This window comes from Balaenoptera borealis (genome assembly GCF_965194805.1).
Source record: "Balaenoptera borealis genome assembly, chromosome: 11".
NCBI classification, from domain to species: domain Eukaryota; kingdom Metazoa; phylum Chordata; class Mammalia; order Artiodactyla; family Balaenopteridae; genus Balaenoptera; species Balaenoptera borealis.
The window spans coordinates 53,600,953-53,624,767 of record NC_138868.1 but is presented as its reverse complement, the minus strand read 5'-3'; the positions used below and the strand labels follow the sequence as shown (position 1 = coordinate 53,624,767).

At 36.7% G+C, this 23,815-nt stretch overlaps 1 protein-coding gene across 1 annotated transcript in view; it reads right to left on the bottom strand.

Annotated features, from left to right (window-relative positions):
• RNF169 (ring finger protein 169) overlaps positions 1 to 23,815 on the bottom strand; it is a 91,890-nt gene that overhangs the window by 16,831 nt on the left and 51,244 nt on the right. Inside the window, exons 3-4 of the mRNA XM_082343158.1 lie at positions 20,981 to 21,127; positions 15,387 to 15,505 (exon numbers count right to left, since the gene is read on the bottom strand). Coding sequence (XP_082199284.1) covers positions 15,387 to 15,505; positions 20,981 to 21,127 — 266 coding nt within the window. The remainder of the gene's footprint in view (positions 1 to 15,386; positions 15,506 to 20,980; positions 21,128 to 23,815) is intronic.

Genomic DNA, 23,815 nt, shown 5'->3' with positions numbered 1-23,815 from the left:
TTTCTATCTTGTTCCATTGATCTATATTTCTGTTTTTGTGCCAGTACCATATTGTCTTGATTACTGTAGTTTTGAAGTATACTCTGAAGTCAGGGAGCCTGATTCCTCCAGCTCCAATTTTTTCCCTCAAGACTACTTTGGCTATTCGGGGTCTTTTGTGTTTCCATACAAATTTTAAGATTTTTTGTTCTAGTTCCGTAAAAAATGCCACTGGTAATTTGATAGGAATTGCACTGAAACTGTAGATTGCTTTGGGTAGTACAGTCATTTTCACAATATTCATTCTTCCAACCCAAGAACATGGTATATCTCTCCACCTGTTGGTATCATCTTTAATTTCTTTCATCAGTGTCTTAGAGTTTTCTGCATACAGATCTTTTGTCTCCCTAGGTAGGTTTATTCCTAGGTATTTTATTCTTTTTGTTGCAGTGGTAAATGGGAGTGTTTCCTTAATTTCTCTTTCAGATTTTTCATCATTCGTGTATAGGAATGCAAGAGATTTCTGTGCATTAATTTTGTATCCTGCTACTTTACCAAATTCATTGATTAGCTCTAGTAGTTTTCTGGTGGCATCTTTAGGATTCTCTATGTATAGTATCATGTCATCTGCAAACAGTGACAGTTTTACTTCTTCTTTTCCAATTTGTATTCCTTTTATTTCTTTTTCTTCTCTGATTGCCGTGGTTAGGACTTCCCAAACTATGTTGAATAATAGTGGTGAGAGTGGACATCCTTGTCTTGTTCCTGATCTTAGAGCAAATGCTTTCAGTTTTTCACCACTGAGAATGATGTTTGCTGTGGGTTTGTCATATATGGTATTTATTATGTTGAGGTAGGTTCCCTCTATGCCCACTTTCTGGAGAGTTTTTATCATAAATGGGTGTTGAATTTTGTCAAAAGCTTTTTCTGCATCTATTGAGATGATCATATGGTTTTTCTTCTTCAATTTGTTAATATGGTGTATCACATTGATTGATTTACATATATTGAAGAATCCTTGCATCCCTGGGATAAATCCCACTTGATCATGGTGTATGATCCTTTTAATGTGTTGTTGGATTCTGTTTGCTAGTATTTTGTTGAGGATTTTTGCATCTATATTCATCAGTGATATTGGTCTGTAGTTTTCTTTTTTTGTAGTCTCTTTGTCTGGTTTTGGTATCAGGGTGATGGTGGCCTCATAGAATGAGTTTGGGAGTGTTCCTTCCTCCGCAATTTTTTGGAAGAGTTTGAGAAGGATGGGTGTTAGCTATTCTCTAAATGTTTGATAGAATTCACCTGTGAAGCCATCTGGTCCTGGACTTTTGTTTGTTGACAGATTTTTAATCACAGTTTCAATTTCATTACTTGTGACTAGTCTGTTCATATTTCCTATTTCTTCCTGGTTCAGTCTTGGAAGGTTATACCTTTCTAAGAATTTGTCCATTTCTGCCAGGTTGTCCATTTTATTGGCATAGAGTTGCTTGTCTCTTAGGATGCTTTGTATTTCTGCAGTGTCTGTTGTAACTTCTCCCTTTTCATTTCTAATTTTATTGATTTGAGTCCTCTCCCTCTTTTTCTTGATGAATCTGGCTAATGGTTTATCAATTTTGTTTATTTTCTCAAAGAACCAGCTTTTAGTTGTATTGATCCTTGCTATTGTTTTTTTGTTTCTATTTCATTTATTTCTGCTCTGATCTTTATGATTTCTTTCCTTCTGCTAACTTCGGGTTTTGTTTGTTCTTCTATCTCTAGTTCCTTTAGGTGTAAGGTCAGATTGTATATTTGAGATTTTTCTTGTTTCTTGAGCCTATACAAGTAGGCTTGTATAGCTATAAACTTCCCTCTTAGAACTGCTTTTGCTGCATCCCATAGGTTTTGGATCGTGGTGTTTTCATTGTCATTTGTCTCTAAGTATTTTTTGATTTCCTCTTTGATTTCTTCATTGATCTCTTGGTTATTTAGTAACATACTATTTAGTCTCCATGTGTTTCTGTTTTTTATGTTTTTTTCCCTGTAATTCATTTCTAATCTCATAGCTTGTGGTCAGAAAAGATACTTGATATGATTTCAATTTTCTTAAATTTACTGTGGCTTGATTTGTGACCCAAGATGTGATCTATCCTGCAGAATGTTCCGTGTGTACTTGAGAAGGAAGTGTAATCTGCTGTTTTGGGATGGAATGTCCTATAAATATCAATTAAATCTATCTGGTCTGTTGTGTCATTTAAAGCTTCTGTTTCCTTATTTATTTTCATTTTGGATGATCTGTCCATTGGCGTAAGTGAGGTGTTAAAGTCCCCCACTATTATTGTGTTACTGTCGATTTCCTCTTTTAGAGCTGTTAGCAGTTACCTTATGTATTGAGGTGCTCCTATCTTGGGTGCATATATATTTATAATTGTTATATCTTCTTGGATTGATCCCTTGATCATTATGTAGTGTCCTCCCTGGTCTCTTGTAACATTCTTTATTTTAAAGTCTATTTTATCTGATATGAGTATTGCTACTCCAGCTTTCTTTTGATTTCCATTTGCATGGAATATCTTTTTCCATCCCCTCACTTTCAGTCTGTATGTGGCCCTACGTCTGAAGTGGGTCTCTTTTAGACAGCATATATATGGGTCTTGTTTTTGTATCCATTCAGCAAGCCTGTGTCTTTTGGTTGGAACATTTAATCCATTCACGTTTAAGGTAATTATCGATATGTATGTTCCTATGACCATTTTCTTAATTGTTTTGGGTTTGTTTTTGTAGGTCCTTTTCTTCTCTTGTGTTTCCCACTTAGAGAAGTTCCTTTAGCATTTGTTGCAGAGCTGATTTTGTGGTGCTGAATTCTCTTAGCTTTTGCTTGTCTGTGAAGCTTTTGATTTCTCCATGGAATCTGAATGAGATTCTTGCTGGGTAGAGTAATCTTGGTTGTAGGTTCTTCCCTTTCATCACTTTAAGTATATCATGCCACTCCCTCTGGCTTCTAGAGTTTCTGCTAAGATATCAGCTGTTAACCTTATGTGAGTTCCCTTGTATGTTATTTGTCGTTTTTCCCTTGCTGCTTTCAATAATTTTTCTTTGTCTTTAATTTTTGCCAGTTTGATTACTATGTGTCTCAGCATGTTTCTCCTTGGGTTTATCCTGTATGGGACTCTCTGTGCTTCCTGGACTTGGGTGGCTATTTCCTTTCCTAAGTTAGGGAAGTTTTTGACTATAATCTCTTCAAATATTTTCTCGGGTCCTTTCTCTCTTCTGTCTTCATTTCTTTTCATTCTTTTTTCTTTATTCTGTTCTACAGCAGTGAATTCCACCATTCTGTCTTCCAGGTCACTTATGCGTTCTTCTGCCTCAGTTATTCTGCTATTGATTCCTTCTAGTGTAGTTTTCATTTCAGTTATTGTATTGTTCATCTCTGTTTGTTTGTTATTTAATTCTTCTAGGTCTTTTTTAAACATTTCTTGCATCTTCTCGATCTTTGCCTCCATTCTTTTTCCGAGATCCTGGATCATCTTGACTATCATTATTCTGAATTCTTTTCCTGGAAGGTTGCCTATCTCCACTTCATTTAGTTTTTTTTTTCTGGAGTTTTATCTTGTTCCTTCATCTGGTACATAGCCCTCTGCCTTCTCATCTTGTCTATTTTTCTGTGAATGTGGTTTTTGTTCCACGGGCTGCAGGATTGTAGTTCTTCTTGCTTCTGCTGTCTGCCCTCTGGTGGATGAGGCTATCTAAGAGGCTTGTGCAAGTCCACTCTATGCCTTTTGATTGGAGAATTTAATCCATTTACATTTAGAGTGATTATTGATAGGTAAGGATTTACTAATGTCATCTTAGTCATTGTTTTCTAGCTGTTTTGTAGTTCTCTTGTTCCTTTATCCCTCTCTTGTGGCCTTCCTTTGTGAATTGATGATTTTCTATAGAGGTATGCTTTGCTTCCCTTTTTATTTTATGTGAATCCACTGTAGGTTTTTGCTTTGTGGCTATCATGAGGTTTACATAAAACATCTTATAGATATAAGAGTCTATTTTACGCTTGATAACAACTTAACTTTGATCGCATACAAAACTTTACCCTTTTACTCTCCTCCATTTTGTTTCTAATGTCACAAAACATCCATTTTGTTTCTAATGTCACAAAACATTTCAATGTCACAAAACACTTGATGTCTTTTTATATTGTGTATTCATTAACAAATTAGTTTAGCTATAGTTATTTTTAAAACTCTTGTCCTTTTAACATTTATACTAGAGTTAAGTGGTTAACATATCACCATGTTTACATTATTAAAGTATTCTTAATTTGACTATATACTTACCTTTACCAGAGTGTTGTATATTTTCATATGTTTTCATGTTACTAATTAGTATAATTTTGTTTCAGCCTGAAGAACTCCTTTCAGCATTTCTTGTAAGGCAGGTCTAGTGGTGGTGAACTCCCTCAGCTTTTGTGTGTCTGGGAAAGTCTTTACCTCTCCTTCATATATGAAGTGCAATTTTACTAGACAGAGTATTTTGGTTGGCAGTTTTTTTTTTTCCTTTCAGTGCTCTGAATATATCATCCTACTCTTCTGGACTGTATCGTTTCTGTTGAGAATTCTACTGATAGCCTTATGTGAGTTCCCTTGTAAGTTATAATCCTTTTCTCTTGCTGCTTTTAAGATGCTCACTTTGTCTTTTATATTTGACAGTTTTATCATAATGTGTCTGTTGAGCCATACCCTGTAGGCCTGCAAGCCCTGTACTTGCCCAGCCTCAAGACGGAAGAAAGAGCCCAGAGTCAGCAACAGAGACATCAATAGTTTAATGGGATTAAACAGGGATCTCACATGTCTGAAGCAAGGTCCTGGAGTGACACCCCACTGGGTGCAGCAGACAGTGGGCAAGACATGGCAGTGGTCTTCACTACGAGGGGGAGAGGAAGGTTACCAGTTATAGGGGGAATTGATGTCATGTTGGCTCATCAGTTACCAGGGAAATGAGCAGAGGAGCATGCCCCTTACTGCCCCTTTGATAAGCTATCATGGTGGAGATGTTCTGATCTAAAGATTAGAACAATCACTAGATGGGGAGGGGGGAGGGGGTACAAGTATATAGGCATTTACTGATTAGGCTCTATGATTAAGAGGGAAGGTCGGTTATGTGAGTAGGGTGTAGGTGAAGCAGGGACTGGTTGAGCAGGGGATGTACAGAGAGCAAGAGAACAGCCATCTTGGGTGGCCTGATAATACAGTGTCTTGGAGAGAATGGCTTTAAGTTGAGTTTGTTTGGTGACCTATGAGCTTCACAAACTTAGATATCCAAATCTCTCCCCAGATTTGGGAAGTTCTCAGCTCTTATTAATTAATTAATTTAGTTTTACATCTTTATTGGAGTATAATTGCTTTACAGTGTTGTGTTAGTTTCTACTGTACAACAAGGTGAATCGGCTATACGTATACATATATCCCCATATCTTGTAGCTCATTGAGCTTCCTTAAAACAGCTAATTTGAAGTCTTTGTTGGATAAATCACAGATCTCCATGTTTTTTGGGATCCAATACTGGAAGATTGTTGTGATCTTTTGATGCTGTCATGTTTCCTTGATTTTTCATGTTCCTTGATGTTTTGCATTGCTGTCCTCACATTTGAAGTAGCAGTCACCTCCTCTGAACTTTACTAACTGCCTTCAGGAGAGAAAAACCTTCCAACAGCTCTGGTAGGGATGCTGGGATTTTCTCAGATCTTCTATGGATACATCAGCTCCTTGCTTTCTCCCTCTGTGGCAAAATTCTCAAGTTTGTATGCCTTCTCTTGATCCTCCAACACACCAGGCCGAAAGCTGACAGCCTCCATTTTGTTTTCCCAAGGGTGGCAATAAAGCTCATTTGTGGTCTCTCCCTTGCCCACAGATTCTAGCTGGCTTTCTACACATGCTTACTGGCCATCTGCCAAAACTCGCTCACTGCCACTGGGAGCATGCACAAGGAACTGGCCACAGGGTGGAAGCATGTGTGAATGAGGCATGTGGAGCGATGGGAGTGCCCATGGGCCAGTTGGGAGGATCCACAGGTGAGGCTTCCCCAGTGACTTGGGGTGGAGTCTGTAATGTAGTTAGTAAGATCCTCATCCCTTTAATGCCCTCTGAGAGTCCTATCTGCTGCTTTCCCAGACTCTTCCTTCCCCTAGGTCATGTAGATCATGATTCAATACTCTGGTTGAGGCAGGAGAGAAATGGGCTTCTTATACAGTTGGAGAAGCCAGGTGTTCACTCACATGCTCTTACTTTCTCCCACAGGGGCAATCACCAGCCAGGAAAATCTCTCTTGAACTTGAGTTCTGCTGCCTTGGGGTAGGGGTGATGCAGGTTAAGTCAAAGTGTTTCTCTTACCCTCTCTAATGCATCAAAGCTTGTACTTTTTTTCCTCCAATGGTGTGTTGGAATATAGATTCATAAAGGATATTGGTCTGTAGTTTTCTTTTCTTGTGATGTCTGCATATAGCTTTGGTATCAGGGTAATACTGGCTTCAAAGAATGAATGAGTCGGGAAGTGTTCACTCCTCTTCTAATTTTTGAAAGAGTCTGAGAAACATTCATGTTGATTCTTTTTTAAATGCTTGGTAGTAACACCAGTGAAGCCATCTGGTCCTGGGCTTTTCTTTGCCAGATGTTTTTTGATTACTGGTTCAACCTTTTCACTTGTTATAGGTCTATTCAGATTTTCAATTTCTTCTTGAATCAGTTAGGTATTTTGTTTCTAGCTAGGTATACAGTATTATTCAAGTCTTCTATATCCTTTGTTTATCTTTCATCTGTATAGTCTACCCATCATTGAAAGTGGGTGTTAAAGTCTCCAACTATTAATATTAAAATGTCTATTATTTCCCTTAATTCTTTCAGTTTTTGCTTCACATAATTTATGGACCCATAATTAGGTGTACATGTGTTTACAGCTGTTATATCTTCTTGAGGATTGACCCTTTTATAATTATACAATGCCTCTCTTTGTCTCTTGTAATTATTTTTGTCCTGAAGTCTACGTTGTCTGATATTGTATAGCTATTCTAGTTCTCTTTTGGTCACTGTTTACATCTTTCACTTTCAACCTACCTCTGTCTCTGGATCTAAAGTGAGTCTCATCATATATTTGGACTATACTGTTTTAAAATCCATTCTGCCAATCTCTGCCTTTTAATTGGAGAGTTTAATTCATTTACATTTAATGTAATTACTGATAAGGAAGGACTTCTGCAATTTTTCTATTTATTTTCTGTATGTCTTATACCTTTTTTGTTCCACAATGTCTCCATTAATGCCTTCTTTTGTGTTAGATATCTCCTACTGTACCATTTTGATTTCCTTCTTATTTCTTTAACTATGTATGTTTTAGTTATTTTCTTAGTGGTTGCCCTGGGGAATTACAATTAACATCTTAATTGAAAACAATATATTTCAAATTAATACCAACTCAATTTCAATAGCATACATAAACTTCGTTCCTATATAACTATATTCCCCCAATGTTGTTATTGTCACATGAAGAGTCACAAAAATCATGAATGTGAAAATATCGTGTAAACCATCAACATAATATATAGATATTATTATTGTAGTATTTGGTCAGGTTAAGATGCTTCAATGCTGGCTGAGAATCATCAGCAGTAAACTTGATAATGTTCCTAAGATTTAAGAGCTCAAACAATACTTTTGCTAAAAAATAGAGGAAGTAACTACTCCTCCCACCTTTGTGCACATCCATTTCTATATTCCCAAACCCTCATACAGTGCCTAACACACAGTGGATATATCCAATAAATTTCTTATAAGTGAATAAAAATATATACAGAAATGCCTATGACATCCTTAAGGAAAGGAAAGAAAACTTCATCATTTATTAGCAATCTATTATCTATCAGGCATTGTGTGTTTTAAATATACTGTATCTCATTTAATCCATATAGAAACCCTATAAATCAGCATCCTCAATTTACAGACAAAGAACTGAAGGAAGTGATTTTTCCAGGTCACACAGCTGAAGCCAAAGTTTAAACCTGTATCTCCAAGACTCTAAGGCCTGTGCTCTTTCTACCACAGCATACTGATCTTACATTCTACTCTACTCTGCCATAGAATAGACCCAGCACGTCTAGAGAAGTTCTCTCTTCCAAACACATAATGAAGTCATAAACAAGAGACAGCAGCATTGTCTGAAAGGCAACTAGCTTAAAATTTCCACTGCCAAGGGACCAGATGGTTTCTGGGATTTCTAGTTAAGCTAAAAATACCCACAACCACAATGCATCTGACTTACAAGCAAAGAAAAGGAGGAGCAGCCAGTATAAACATGCAGCTGGAAAGCTAGAAGATTTAATGCTTATAAAACACTGCTTAAAGGGTTTTCAAATGGTATTACATGATATAAAACATTAGATAGCTCATGTTATTAATTGCTCACTCATCACTCTCTCTGTCTCTCACATACCCATACCACATTAGTTTTTTAAACAAACTCTCAGGGGTCTGGCAGAGCTGAGTTCCACCAAGAAGCTGAAGGTCTGAGAGGATCCTCCTCCCAGCCCCTAGCCTGGGTGTGTGAGGCCTCCCACCCCCACACACGTACTTGGATAAAAGCAGCAGCTTCCTTAGGCCTAGCTGTAGCTGCCATGCACCCAGAAATGGGTAAGATTTTGTTACGATCCTTCTGTTGTATATTTATTGTTGGGTTATCTGCCTTGTGTATACTAGCATTCTTTCTTTCTTTTTTTTTAACTAACTAACTTATTTATTTATTTATTTATTTATTTATTTATTTGTGGCTGCATTGGGTCTTCGTTGCGGTGCACGGGCTTCTCATTGCGGTGGCTTCTCTTGTTGCGGAGCACAGGCTCTAGGCGGGTGGGCTTCGGTAGTTGTGGCACATGGGCTCCAGTACTTGTGGCTCACGGGCTCTAGAGCACAGGCTCAGTAGTTGTGGCGCACAGGCTTAGTTGCTCCGCGGCATGTGGGATCTTCCCGGACCAGGGCTCGAACCCGTGTCCGCTGCATTGGCCGGCGGATTCTTAACCACTGCGCCACCAGGGAAGTCCCTCTTTCTTTTTTTAAAGTGTAAAATTTAATGGTTTTTAGTATATTCACAGAGTTATTTAACCATCACCACAATTTTAAAACATTTTCATCACCTCATAAAGAAACCTCATACCCTTTAGCTATTACTCCTAAACCCCGCCTTCTCCTCCAGCCCTAAGCAACCACTGATCTAATTTCTGTCTCTACATGTTTGCCTATTCTGGACATGCACTAGTATTTGTTTGCTGATGGATAGGAACATTGTTTCCACAGCTGTATTTCAAAAGGCCTAGAGTAATGCAAAAGGATTTGAGTCCCCTAAAACAACAGGATAACTGGACAGCTTCTTACCCACCTCTGTACAACCTTGTGTTTTTTTAGAACAAGACAGGGTATAAATTCTTTAAACAAACAGAAGGAAGGAAGCTTTCTGTTGTAAAGGTAGATCATTTCAAGACAAAGAGCTAAGCACAGAGCCTTCTGTCACAGGGTTCTGACAATGGTTTGCTAGAAAGAGCACAGGTTTGGAGTCAAGAGAGACCTGAGTTCCAATTCCATCTCTGTCACTCTACTCAGGTGAGAAGTTCTGGGGCGAGTTACGTAACCTCTTTGAACTGCATTTTCCTTAGCTGAAAAATGAGAATGTTATAAATCTTATAGGATTAATGTAAGAACTAAAGGAAACGAGGTCTGTAAAGTACTGAACATGGCAGGAAGCCCTGGGAAAAAGCTAGTTCCCTGATGCTACCCTTCACCATCCTGCCAGACCCCTCTGAAAACCACCAGTATATTCCTATTTTAGTATGGCAGAGAGATTACTGACACCTCTAAAACCTGCTCCTTAAATTCCACATCACTTCTGCTTAAGCTATCTTCCTTTTCCATCTGTACTCCATACTCTTAACAAGATTTGTCCTCTTAACCAGCTCATCCACTTGATTCGTTTCTATTCTTTTATCCCTCCCCCAACACACACACACACGCACACACACGCACACACACGACCTGCCCCAGGCCATCATCAAGCCTTGTGATTTCTTTTAAATCACTACCTCATTTTTCTCTCATAGTCTCCTATCCCTCATGGTTAATGTTTGGACTATTCCCCACACATAACTTGCTAAGTCTAATCCTGAGATTTTTACAGAACTCACTAACTGCCCTTACCCTTTCCTTTTCATGCCCTGGTCACATTTCCTCCACCTTTAAAAACCCTGCTCTAAGCCACTTCTAGACACTTCAGTTTTAGAGGTGAAAAGAATCTTAAGAAATCATTCAGGGAAATCCCCTGCCCAGCAATAGGTAGGGCATAACAACTTGCATTTTACATAAATGATACAGAAGGAGGTCAACTGATTTTACTCAAGCTCACACCACTACTTCCCTAAAACTCCCTAGACTGGTTTCTCCACCCTCACCTCTCTGGTTTGCCTCCTTTCATCAATTCTAAAGCTAGTCCTCCAGGGCTTCCCTGGTGGTGCAGTGGTTAAGAATCCGCCTGCCAATGCAGGAGACACAGGTTCAAGCCCTGGTCCAGTAAGATCCCACATGCCGCGGAGCAACTAAGCCTGCGCGCCACAACTACTGAGCCTCCGCTCTAGAGCCCACGAGCCACAATTACTGAAGCCCGCGTGCCTAGAGCCCATGCTCCACAACAAGAGAAGCCACCGCGATGAGAAGTCCATGCACCACAAGGAAGAGTAGCCCCCACTCGCTGCACCTAGAGAAAGCCTGTGCACAGCAACGAAGACCCAACACAGCCAAAAATAAAATAAATTAATTAAAAAATAATAAAGCTAGTCCTCCAGTATCACATCATTTATGTGTCTGGTATCTGTCTGCTGAAAGCATCTATATTTTCATTCGTTCATTTTAAAAAAGAGGAACAAGTCTGCATATTTTAATTCACTCCAACACTGGCTGGGCATGCAGTTAATATGACTGAGTCTGCAGTCAGTCTCTGTCTCTATCTCTCCTTACACACACACCTTAGAGGAAGCACAGACACTTCAGGTCTCTTTTGCTGCACCCCACTCTGAACCACAGACTCAGGCTTAAAGTATTTGGACATTAGAAAACAAAATAATGTAGTTAATTTCTACTTAATTAAGGCTTAATTATTACTCAGTGTAACACAGATTTTTCTTTTACAGAATCTATAAAAAGGATCCTCATAAGCTACTGCTAATGTATTAAAGAGCTAAAGGCAACTTTATAGTATAAAAGCTTTATCAATGTGGTTATTAGACTCCCCCTAAATCCCATATTAATCCTATGGAATCTAGTCTAAACAACAGCCACCAGCCAATCTGTTTCCTCCACAGCTCCCAGAGTCCTCCCTCCTAGAGACTGCAAGTTTGACAATTCTGACAAAGCCCCCTTTAACCTACCCAAGGGCACAAGACCTATCTCATTAAACATTCCACAAGTATTTATTGAGCCTCTACTATGTGCCAGGCACTATACTAAGTACTGTGAATACAATGGTAAACAAGATTTTTGTCCCTGCTTGCAAAGGATTTAAAGCCTAGTGGGAAAATGGGCAGAGGCAGCATAGGGATCTATAAGAAAGTCATGGGGGACAAAAGGGTATAGTGGAAAGAGCCAAGAAATCTCAGTTCTAACTCATCGTCCTACTACTCTAGCAGTCTAAGATTTGGCAAGCCATGGTCTCTCCCTGAGCTTTGGTCTTCTCACCCATAAAACAAAGGAATTAGATAAAACAATATTTAAGATCCTTTTCAGTTCTAAGAGTTCTAAAAGAAGATAACAACAAAATAGCAGCAGCTATACTCACTGAAGGCTTATCATATGCCGGTAATCTCACCATTTACTTAAGATACAGTTTTGTACAGAATGGCAGTACTGGCATTACTGCATCACTTTCTTTTTTTCATTTTTTAAACTGGAAGGAGGATAGATGGTTTGATTATATTTCTTTTTATGGTTATACCCTATTCCCAAGAAGAATTTTAAGTGACTTACAGTAAAAATACATAAAGAATGAGCGTTAATAAAGACCACATTAAGTAATAAATATGAGAAGAGTATACCAAAAATTATTTTTTTAAATTATATGCCATGTTGGAAGGCCATGATGACTGAATTGAAAACTCTGTCTTAATTCTACACTTCCTGACAGCCAAAGCAAAGAGGAAAACACAACTGAACGTGTAGCTCTTAGAAAAGACACTAGCTCAACAGAGAAAGTTTTTCCAGACTGAGCTTTTAGAATAACTTGCAACAACGTTTTTTGTTTGATTCTTCTAGTGGTGAAGAGGGCATGAGGAATGAAGGGAAATAAATTTAAACAAATAAACAAACCAGTTTTTCCGATATTTAAAATAAAAGCCTAACTTTATAATTATATATCTTATGGTTCAAGTTAATTCTTTTCAATTCACATATATTTTATAATTAACTTAGAAATGACCTTGGGTTAACTATTACTCTATGTGCCTATTTGGAAAAAGTTTCATTTTAAAAGGGCTATAGAACTTTATTAATAGTGCTGCAAAACATTCTTTGCTTTGAATGTTTCAAATGAAAATAGACTGAGCTACTGGCAAGACTCCGCCAGAATCTATTGATGGATTCCTTCCAAAACAACCATCCTATCAGGACTACTCACTCTTAACTCCATGCTTTTGGGCTTAAGAAAGAAAAGTTTATAAAGTAGATAAGTAAAATAAATGCAGATTAATTTGATTTAAATACAGATGTAAAAAACTTTAAAGCTTTTACAGATGAACTCTCTTTAGGAAACAAACTTGCAGAGAAAAACCTATTCTTCTGTTATTGCTTAACAGACAGAAAAAAATGCATTTGAAAAATCCCAAAACTGTTAACAGTGTTAATTCTTTTTTTCTTGTGGTAAAATATATATAACATGAAAGTTACCATTTTAACCATTTTAAGTTTACAGGCACATCGCTATGCAACCATCACCACGCTAATTCTTTTTTTAATATATCCATATGCCTCATCTCATTGTCAGCACTAACAACTTCATATTGTTTTCCTAAATATCATTTAGAATTGAAACTTAATATTTTCTTAACTAAGAAGTAAAACATGTTGACTAAATAAGAGATGCAATTCACAGTATTACCATAATAGATTTCCCAACCTAAAGTTTCCATGACATCAGCAAACTATTTCCTAAAAAGATAACCCTACCAACCAAATCCAATTAATTTTTTAAAAAACTGTACTAATAACTGAACTCAGCCCACAACCTTGGATATTTGGAAAAAATAAATGCTGAAATCCATAAATGTATAATACTGATTGCAACATTTCTTAACAATAACATGTTAAGTAAATATTTTCCTATAAATTAATCCCATTGTGACTCAACGATACATACTAAGGGCAAGGATGGGCCAAGGAGCAGGAAAAGAAGATATACTACACATATTCCAGAGCCACACATAATCAAAAGCACACCCCTCTGTATAGACTTTACATTTTGCCCTTTAGAGAAGAATTTTCTAAGTTCCTTGGTAGGCATTTCTAAGTATCAACATATTAACCTTCTACCCACTTTAAAATAATGAATTACAGGGGTAGAGACTGGAATTGGTAATAAGTAGTTCACCTATCCAGTGTCCACTCCAATTAATTGGGGCAATTTGGCCTTGGCATCATATTTGGGTTTTAATAAAATTTTCCTTTTTCCCAAGTAATTTCAAATGAAGAGATATTAATTAACTAATCACAGACTGCATAAAGCAACATTTATTTGTTTCAGGGGATATTTATTGTGACTTGATTGGAATTAATATGATCTTTTTCTCTTTTCAGTAGATCCCTCTAATAATCATTAAGATACACCCACTATAAATGGGGGAAAATCCACGTACACATTCAGAAGCTGACGATTCTTAGTCAAGCAATCTTGAATTTTTTAACTTTACAGGGCATCTATAGTTCAAGCTCATATGCAAAGAGCAAGAGTTTCATCATCACCATAAACGGTTAAGTACAATGGCTTACATCTTATGTATTGGGTTCTCATTTCATCAGTCAAGCTACAGTGGCTACAATCCAGTGGCCATTCAACAAATGTCAAATGAGTGAATAAACAGTTTAGGAAAGGGCCTTCCTGGAAGGAGTTACCATCACCCAGAGAAGGGGAGGCATTTAAGAGAAGGAGAGGTTTAGTGAATTTTACTCACAGAAATAACAGGAAATACTCAATATTCTGTAATAACCTATATGGGAAAAGAATCTGAAAAAGAATGAATATATGTATATGTATAACTGAATCACTTTGCTGTATACCTGAAACTAACACAACATTGTAAATCAACTATACTCCAATAAAATTAAAAAAAAAAAAGAAAGAACAGGAAAATCAGAACATATACCAAAAGGATTCAGATATAAAAACAACAGGGATCACAATAGTATGAACTTTATAACATTCTTAAACTTGGTAGATTTTTTTGGTCATATTTATTAGTGAGTAGCAATAAAAAGCCTTAAGATATAAAGGGTCCAGGTATATGTCCATAGGAACAGCAAGAGAGATACACTTCATAGTGCTGTGGGAAGGAGGAGAAGAACCCTAGAAATAAGGGTGAGCAATGCCAGCTTTAAATCAAAAAAGACAACAAAATGGGGTAAAGACTGTGTCTTTTTATATTAAAAGAGAGGGCATGGCACATAGTACCTACTGTCTGTTGAATAAATGATTCCTTCCAGCCTTCCTCCCTTCTTTCATTTCTTCTTCCCTTCCTTTCCCTCCTGCTATCTATCTACCTACCTACCTACCTACCTATCCATCCATCTATCCATCCTTCTTTCCTTCCTTCCACCAAGCCCTTCATTATTCTTCCATCACCCAACATTCATCCAATTCCTCCTTCCTTTCCTCCCCAGGGCCTGCAAAGTCTAAAGGAACAAGAAATGCCTTGACAAAGGTCTTAAAAACTTTTTAGTTTACCCTCTTGAAACCTATCAATATATATTTTAGTTCCAGGCATTGTAAATAAATCAACTCTGGCCTCAAGTTCCTATTAAGAGAAAAAAGTCCACAAAGAAAATCCATGGATATTGTCTTCAATATCAATGGTTGTTGAAGAAGGCTTTGTTGTTTCCTCCCAGAAAAGAAAGTTCAACTCTGCAGCAGAGCAATTAGTACAATCTTATCCTGAGGATACCCGAAATGGGTAAAATTTACTTTTCTTTAAAATTTCAGGTCGGCCCATTATTCCTAACCCATATTTGAAAACCAGTTCCCCCATTTTCCCTCACTCCCACCTCCCCCAAAGTAGCTACAACAAACACTTTAAAGCTCCCCCAGTCCCTTTTGTCTCATATCCCAAAATGAAAGAACCCTGACTGAATTCAGTATCAGTCTCTTACCCTGCCAGGAAAGATAAGGAGTAGGAGTTGTTCTTGGAAACAAATGCCGAGCGGTGTGTCTGTATCATCTTGCCTCGAGAAGGTTCTTCATTCTCTGAATCTGAGAGACGTGCAGGACACTGGCAGGAGACAAGGGAGACAACACTGTCCATTTGGGGTTCCCACGGAATCTCCCAAAGCTATTGTTCAAATCTCTCTTTCTATTACATGTTCTCTCTGAGTTCCAATCTATGTTTCCAACTGCCTCTTGGGATCCCAATCTGGATATCCCAAATGCAGCTCAAACTTAATATATCCAAAATCAAACTCAGTATTTCTCTTCTCTAAGTCCCCCTACCAACCCAGTTAGAAGCTTCAATGTCACCCATGACTCTTTCCTTTCCTTTCTTCAAAGTCATTAATAACATTGTATATAGGTTTTGAGTACCCCAACACATCCAAATATTTTATTTCATCTACTCTTTAACCTACCCCACTAAGAAGGGATTATTACCTTTTACAGATGGCAAACTGAGGCTCAGGGTAGTTAATTTGTCTAGGATTGTGGAGTTAATAAGTAGTTAACGTTGGCACTGTGATCCAGAGCATCTGTCTCCAAACTGCCTCCACGTTATTTCTACTTTGCTCCATTCTACTCCTCGAATGTCTTTCAGATCTAACTCTTCTCATGTATACTCATTGTCACTGCCTTTCCTTAGATTCTCATCATCTTCTGCCTTGACTACTGCAATAATCTACTTATGGGTCTTGCTCTCTCCAGCCTTCCTTCACTCCAATCCCCTCCATGTTATCAAACACACAGACAGAATCCCATCACTCCCCTGCTTAACCGTTGGTGACTTCAGGATAAAGTCTAAATACCTCAGCATGATCCAATAACCTTCAGAAACTAGATCCAATCTTCTTCCAAGTTTTTCTCCCACCAGTTCCCACACAGGGAACTCCTTGAGCTCTACTGTAATCATACTACTTTCTACTCTCCACATGTACCATCATAGTCTTTCAAAACTCCTATTCTTTTGTACATGCTATTAGTCCCTTTGCCTAAGATTCTCCTTCCACATTCTCTGCCTAAAATATTCACTGGCCTTTCAGAGGCATCTTAAATGTCACTTTCGCTTCCAAATACCCTTAGATCAGCTTTTTCCATCTTGCTGACACTCATTCATTTACCTTCATTTTATTTTAGAGTCTCTTTTTGAGTCTTTAAATTTACATTCAAAGTTTCTTTTACGTGTGTCTTTTGCATACACATATGAGGATTTGCTCATGATTCAATATGAGTGTCTTCTTTCTAGGGGGAGCAACTAATCACACTGAACCGTAGCTTCTTATTTAGGAGTCTGATTTCTGCTGTAGACAACAGACTCTTTGAGAGCAAGTGACCACCTTTTCTTTAAAACTTCTGATACCATTATATAGTAGGTAAACAAAAAAGTCTAATAATCTAATGATTAACCAGTTTTCTAATGATTAAATGACTATCAAAGTTAGAGTTGTAGACAGAGGCATGCAAGGCATCTTATGGCTCAGAGTACCCTGTATTCCTTAAATGCTTTGTTATTCTCTAGGTTGATAGGCACATTCATACAACAGGCTATGTTTCCAACAGCCTTTGAGAAACAGTTGAAGGATTACAATTTACAGAGAAGCTTTTCAATTTTGTAGGGTATCTATCACTCCTTAAAGAACCCTGTTGTACAAACTATTCACTGGAGAAACTTTAATAGCACTAACCCATTACCAAATTTATTGGAAAGAAAGAAAAAGTTTTGACATCAACAGACTCAACAGGGGATAAATAATGGCAATTTTTTTTTAGGTCTTTCTGCATAATCAATTCGGTACCAAATAAAAGAATGCTCAAATTCCAGCTCTATTACTTAGCTATCACTGTCACTATAGGTTAGCTGCTTTACCTTTTTGAGCCTCAGTTTCTCATCTATAAAATTAAAAATGATCTGTCTACTACACATATTGTGATAAACCATTAAAAACACATAGTGCATTAGCTCACAAGTAGTAAGTGCTCAACAAAAGACAGATTTTATTTATATCAATTTTAATACTATTAATCTTTTAAGAAAAAACTCTGGTATTATAGTAGGTATATGCCAGGTTCCTTTTAATTGTTGAAAATAAATTTACATTATTATAAATAAATAATTATATAAACAGAAGGTACCCTGACCCCCAATCCCTCTATATTTCTACCCTCACAAAACCTAGAGCCATAAGATAGGAAAATATTTACCTCTCATCTTTAACTTTGGATAAAAACAAGCCTATAGGACAATCGATTCCTAAAATGGAAATCTCTAAAATGGTATTTTTTTTAATGTTGTGCCTAAAAAAAATTAAAAGAATGATAATACCCAGGGTTGGCAAGGGTGTGAGGAAATTAGTTTAGCACATTTGTTTACTATTGTTTAATACAAACTTTAAAGTTCAAAGTTTAATACAAACTTTCTGGAGGTCAACTGAATAATAAGTACCAAAAAGTCTTAAAAAGTACACTCCCTTTGATCTGATCATTCCACTTCTAGTAATTTATAAGGAACTAATGAGACATGTGGATTTCATCACAGCAGTGGTTTAAGACAGCAAAATATCAACAGATTAATTAAACAAATTAATTGGATAAATTCTACAGTAAAGAATAACTAGCAGACCACTAAATAATGATATGGGATTCTTTATTTATATGGAAAGACATCCAGGACTTATAATTTATTAAAGAAGGTTATAAAACAGTATGTATCCTGGGTTACATTTTCTGAAAAGAAAAACAATATATTTTATACACACACACACACACACACACACACACACACACACACAAACACACTTAGAAAAGAAGTCTGGAAGGATATTCACCAAAATGTTTATAGGAGTTATCTCTAGGTTATGGGATGACAAGCAATTTTTCACTTTCAACTTTATAACCTTTTGTATGACTATAATTGTTACACCAAATTGTTTTCCAACAATTTGCACTATTGTCGGTATTAACTGCACCATAACAAATCGTAATAAATTAAACATCGTGCCTATTTTATTTTCTTTCTGAACAAATAACTGTTTCTAGAATAAGCACTTTTCTTCCTCTGTTTGGATTCAACTTGATAAACACGTATCAAACACTTGTGATGTGCAAGGTACTATGGGAGATTTAAAAAATGGTAAGACACATTTCCTATACTTAACAAACTTACAAATTAAGTAGAGAAACACAAACACACAAATAACCATAATGTAAGGAAGAATGAAATAAGTCCTATAAAAGTTACAAAGTGAGGAGAGGAAAGTTGAAGAGAATGGATGATGGGAGTGGAGAAAAAAGTGAGGAATCCCTATAGGTTCCAGGAAGGTGACAGCTTTTGAACTGGACATGGAAAGATAAATAGCCTTTCAACAGGTAAGGTCAGTGGCATTTCAATGAGATGAAATGCAAGAGCAAGGATTCTCAGGAGGGAAAGCATAGATTATACATTTGGGGGAAAGCAAACAGCTCTGTTCCCTGGAGTTCTCGGATGTAAGCAAAAATGGAAAGATAAGCTAGAATAATACTAAGGACCTGAATGTTGGGGTGAAGAGCTCTCATTTAATTCCACAGGAAATGGGGAGCCACTGAGGTTTTTGGAGCAGGAGGGTGAAATGATCAGTCCAGCTCTAATCATAATAGTCTCTCTATAAAATATAATCCTTCAGCTGGCTTTCCACTGAGACCACTTGAGCTTCTTTTCAGTCCCAATATGAATGTATCCTTGGCCAAACTAAATGAAATTATTTGTTCAACACCGAAATTTCTTAAGACATATTTAAAGTAAAATTGTAAAAGTCCTCAAAAATATAAAATATAAAAGCAAACAGAAGAAAGGTAAAATCACAAAAATCTAAAACTTAAAGTGTTCATAGATCTGATTTTATTCAATGTACAGGAAATTTTGCAAAACTGGCCATTGCCAATCAGGATTTGTACTTCCTGATTCCTTTTAAGATTAAATTTTAGGTTGATGTAATGAATTTCTACTTCAAAGATTATAGTGGCAAAAGAAAAAATAATTAGAGCAATTTCCCATCCTTGCTATGAATTAATACTAGAGATCATTTCCTGGAGGAAACCTAGATCTGGCAAGGCCGAAAACAATAGGTTCTTTCTATCAAAGGACCATAGTAAAGAGTAAGCTCTCTTTGTCAAAATTGGTTTGTCCTAAAAAGAAATGCCTTTCTGGGCTGTTTTCCCTGAGGACACTAACGGACAGTCCTGTTGGGGTGAAGAGGCAGAGTTTGCGGTCTTTAGAGACTACAGACAACAGTTGGGGCTATTAGTCAGAAGACATACTATATGCACAAGACTATCATATATTTTATTCTTGCCTTCCTAGATAAACTGTATTCTCTCCAAAAGCAGTCTTTTTCCTTTTGTAGTTCCCAATGAACAGAGCATTGAGAGTACATAAGCATTTCATATTTGTTACACTGAATCTTTTAGAAGGTTGGAATGCAAATGGTTGCTTTTAACAATAATTAAATAGTAACAATTATTATTATTATAACTGGGTTAAAAAACCCCACATATACATTGACAGTCAGCAAATACTATCAATCCAAGAAAGCTTAAGTAATCTCAAATTTTGAAGTTCAGGGAAAATGCCTTTGCAAAGAGTAAACCTAAAGCACAGAGAAATTAAGTAACCTGGCCAAAGTTGTACAATCTGTAACAACGCTGGAACCTGTTTAACAGGCAGACTTCAGGTCTAGAGATTTTTTTCCCCTCTATTCTGGTATGTTGTCTGTCTTTATATATGGTAAAGCTTTATTAAATCCACCTAATTAAAAATATAGCCTGAAATACTAACGAGCCTGAATCACAAAACATTTTAATAGATATGACTCTAAAGGTATGCTAAGTACATATAGCAAGTAATAGAAGATGTCTAATCCAATATGAATTACTAAATTAAAAAAACAAGTATAATCATCCATTTGAGCCGTAATCAGTGGATCCTCCAAAAGTGCTTTCTTGTATTAGTTAAATATACCATTTACAACATTTTCCAGTAATTTGCTTGGTAAATAAGTAACGAAAAAAAATTCAGGCAAGATTTGGCCCAATTAGAAGTATAATTAGGTTAAGTTTAAACTAAGTAATCTAATATTGAGGACCTACTTTGTAAATAGAACTGTGCTGTTTGGGGCATTATAAAGAGTAAAGGGAAGTAAAATACAAACTATAAGGAAATCTAGTTGAGGATATAACACATACAGAACTCAGATGTCAAATAACAACTCATAAATCAAAATGACAATATATGTATAAAACTTACCACAAGTAGTATACTATACTAGGTTTTTCCTCTCACTCACCTTTTTCCCCCACTGTTCCCCCTTAATCTTTCCACACAAGTCTCATTGTCCCATTCACAAATCATTTTCTCCAGCTCTCCATCTGAACGCTAAGTTCTTCACTACTCCTAAGCTGCACAGTCAATGACTGTTACTGTTCACCAACAAAGGTTTTTCAGATCCACATCACCTGGGCCAACTGCTGATTTTGAGGCAGGCGTCCATCAAAAAGGTGATCTACTTACGCGCTCTAGATTTGTCTTCAGTACTAATGGCTCATCTCTTTTTTTCTGTTCATCCATTTTCCTTTTTCCCATTTCTGTATCCTCTGGTAACAGCCTGTGGATTTGATCTTCAGAGGTTTTCTCCTCTTGTAACTTTTCTTCTCTCAGCTAAAAATACAAATCACACCAAGACAGTAGTTTTAGGCAACTATAGACTTAAAAACATCTTTTACGCAGTAGTCTATTAGAACAAACAGGAAAGTTTTGAGACTATTTTCTTATTTGATATAAAGCCCTCTTAATTTTTAAGTCTACTTTTACTTGAATCTTGCCAAACATTCCCTTCATGGCTTAAGATTTAACTGCTCTGCATTCTTGAGCAATATGAAATCACAAAGGCTAAGATAATACACATAATCAAAAAATAAGGTTTATTCACTTAGCCAAAAAAGGCGGAACCTAAAAACTTTCCTTACTCTCATAAACCAGATATAACTGCACTGGACCAGGAGAACAGCAAAGATGTAGGCCACAGAGGGCCAGAGAAGTTGGTCTAGGCAAGACAGGTCTTTGGGCCTACTGGAAACAGAAAAAATGGCTTATCACAGTTCCAACGTCCTACAATTTATGTGGATCTTGTGATCCACAGAATAGGTCAAGATACATGGCGTACAAAGAAAGTTAAGGCAGACTAATATGCTCCTCATTTGGGGGAGGTAGCACGGCATTATGAAAATAAGATGGGTTTTGGAATTTAAAACCTGGGTTCTAGTGGTTCTGTCACTTATTTAGCAGCTATATGATCTTGGGCAAATGAACCACCATATGCTCACCTACAAAATAGGACAATGCTACTTACTTTGCAGATATTGCTGTAAGAAATAAATGAGATAATAATATAAAGTATTTACTGTAGTATCTTGCTATATACTTACAGTATATCAAGAGTTCCCTTTCCTAACCTCCCTTTATTCTCTTTTCATTGCCTGGGATTTTAATAAAATTTAAATGACAATGTATATGAAAGCAATTCTAGGCTATTAATATTTTTAATCATACTTATAAAATAAAATTAAAGAACAAATAAATATTTTTCATTGGCTGTCAACTGGGTTAAAAAACAAAAACAACAATAACAATAAACAACAATAAAGATTTAGTCTTATCTTTCCAATTTCTATAGGTATGATTCCAATAAGCCTGAACTAGTCTTTAACATGCTGAGTCTAATTCAAGAGGTTATGAATATGCAAAGAACACCATAAACAATGTTACATCAGGAGGAGAAAGCTAATCCATAGCTAGGTAGAAAGCAAACCTGAAGTCTATGCTAACTGCCCACATGAAAGATCAATGCCTTTTAATGATCTTAGATCAATGCCTTTTAATGATCTTAGATGACCACAGGCTACAGAGGGGCATTTCACTATTAGAGGATAGAAAGCGGAGTGGCACACACAAAAAACAGGTTTTAGCATCACGTTATCATTTACTGAACTCTATGTGTCAGATGCAGAGCTAAAGCACTGTTAAATTATCTCATTATCTCTACTTTAAAAATTAAAAAACAAAACTAAGGTTTAAAAAAAACTATGGCAAATTCACAGAGCCATAATAGCCTTGGAGCTGGAATTCAAATCTATGTTTACCTCAGTTGTTCTCAACCAAGGCTGATTTTGCCTCTCAGGATACATCTGGCAATGTCTGGAGACACTTTTGGCTGTCACAACTGAGGGGATAAGGTGTGTGGTGCTACTGGCATCTAGCGGGTAGAGGCCAGGAACTGCTACTAAACATCCGAAATGCATAGGATAGCCCCCAACAATATATACATACACAGACGTTGCTATTTTTAAAAAACTAAATATTAAATTTCCTGTTTTACGTATTTTAGTGTTATTTTGTTTTGTGCTTAATTGTGTCTACATACTATGTTCTCTGGCTTTTCTAGTGTTTTAGAATGCATCCTTTGCCTCCTAATAATGTTTATGGCTGCTCTCAAAGTTTTTGACAATGAACTTGTGTGTTGTTGGCAAAACAACCTTCTCATTGCCGTGTTGAGTCTCTGCTAACACAGCATCACCTTAAAGCTAAAAATTTACAAAATTGAAAAACCCATATACACATTTAAATCTTCACATGAATCATGTTGGTGTTTTCTCTATATTGGGTTCTGCAGATGCTTTTTTTTTTTTGTCCCTTTTGATGGTTACTTATAAGGACTTGAGAACTTGGTATCTAGGAAAGAGTTTTTATACTCAGCGAAAATGACTGAGTGTCAGAAAATAGCATATAAACTTGAATAAGAAGTATCAATAGCTGCTGTTTTATTGAACTCTTCCATGTTTCAGGCATTAAGTTTATAGAGCTTACCTTATCATTATCATTTTATAGACACAAAAATTGACATTCAGTGGTTATTTCCTGAAGTCAGTGTTTGAATATCGAAGAGCTTAGATTTTAAAGCAAACCACTGGCTTCAAATACCACGGTTTCTCAACCTCAGCACTACTGACATCTTGGGCTAGATAATTCTTTGTTACGGGGAGCAGGTCAGAGTCTGAGTAGAAGGCTGATTCATGAATACTTTATTGGGGAGCAGGAGTTAAGGATGAAGTAGTATAACAAGGAGAGACAGCGAGCCAATAAAAGTGGTTGGCTTGACAGTTGGCTACAGAAGACAGTATGAGAAACTGTATGCAATGCAGCTCAAGACTATCAATCAGAAGTGAGAAAGGGGGAAGCATATATATATATATATGTATATAAATAGACTCCCACATCCTGCTGACCAAAGTTTGCTCCACTGGATGTTAAATACCCCTGACACTGGCTTGTACAACTCAAGTAAGTTCT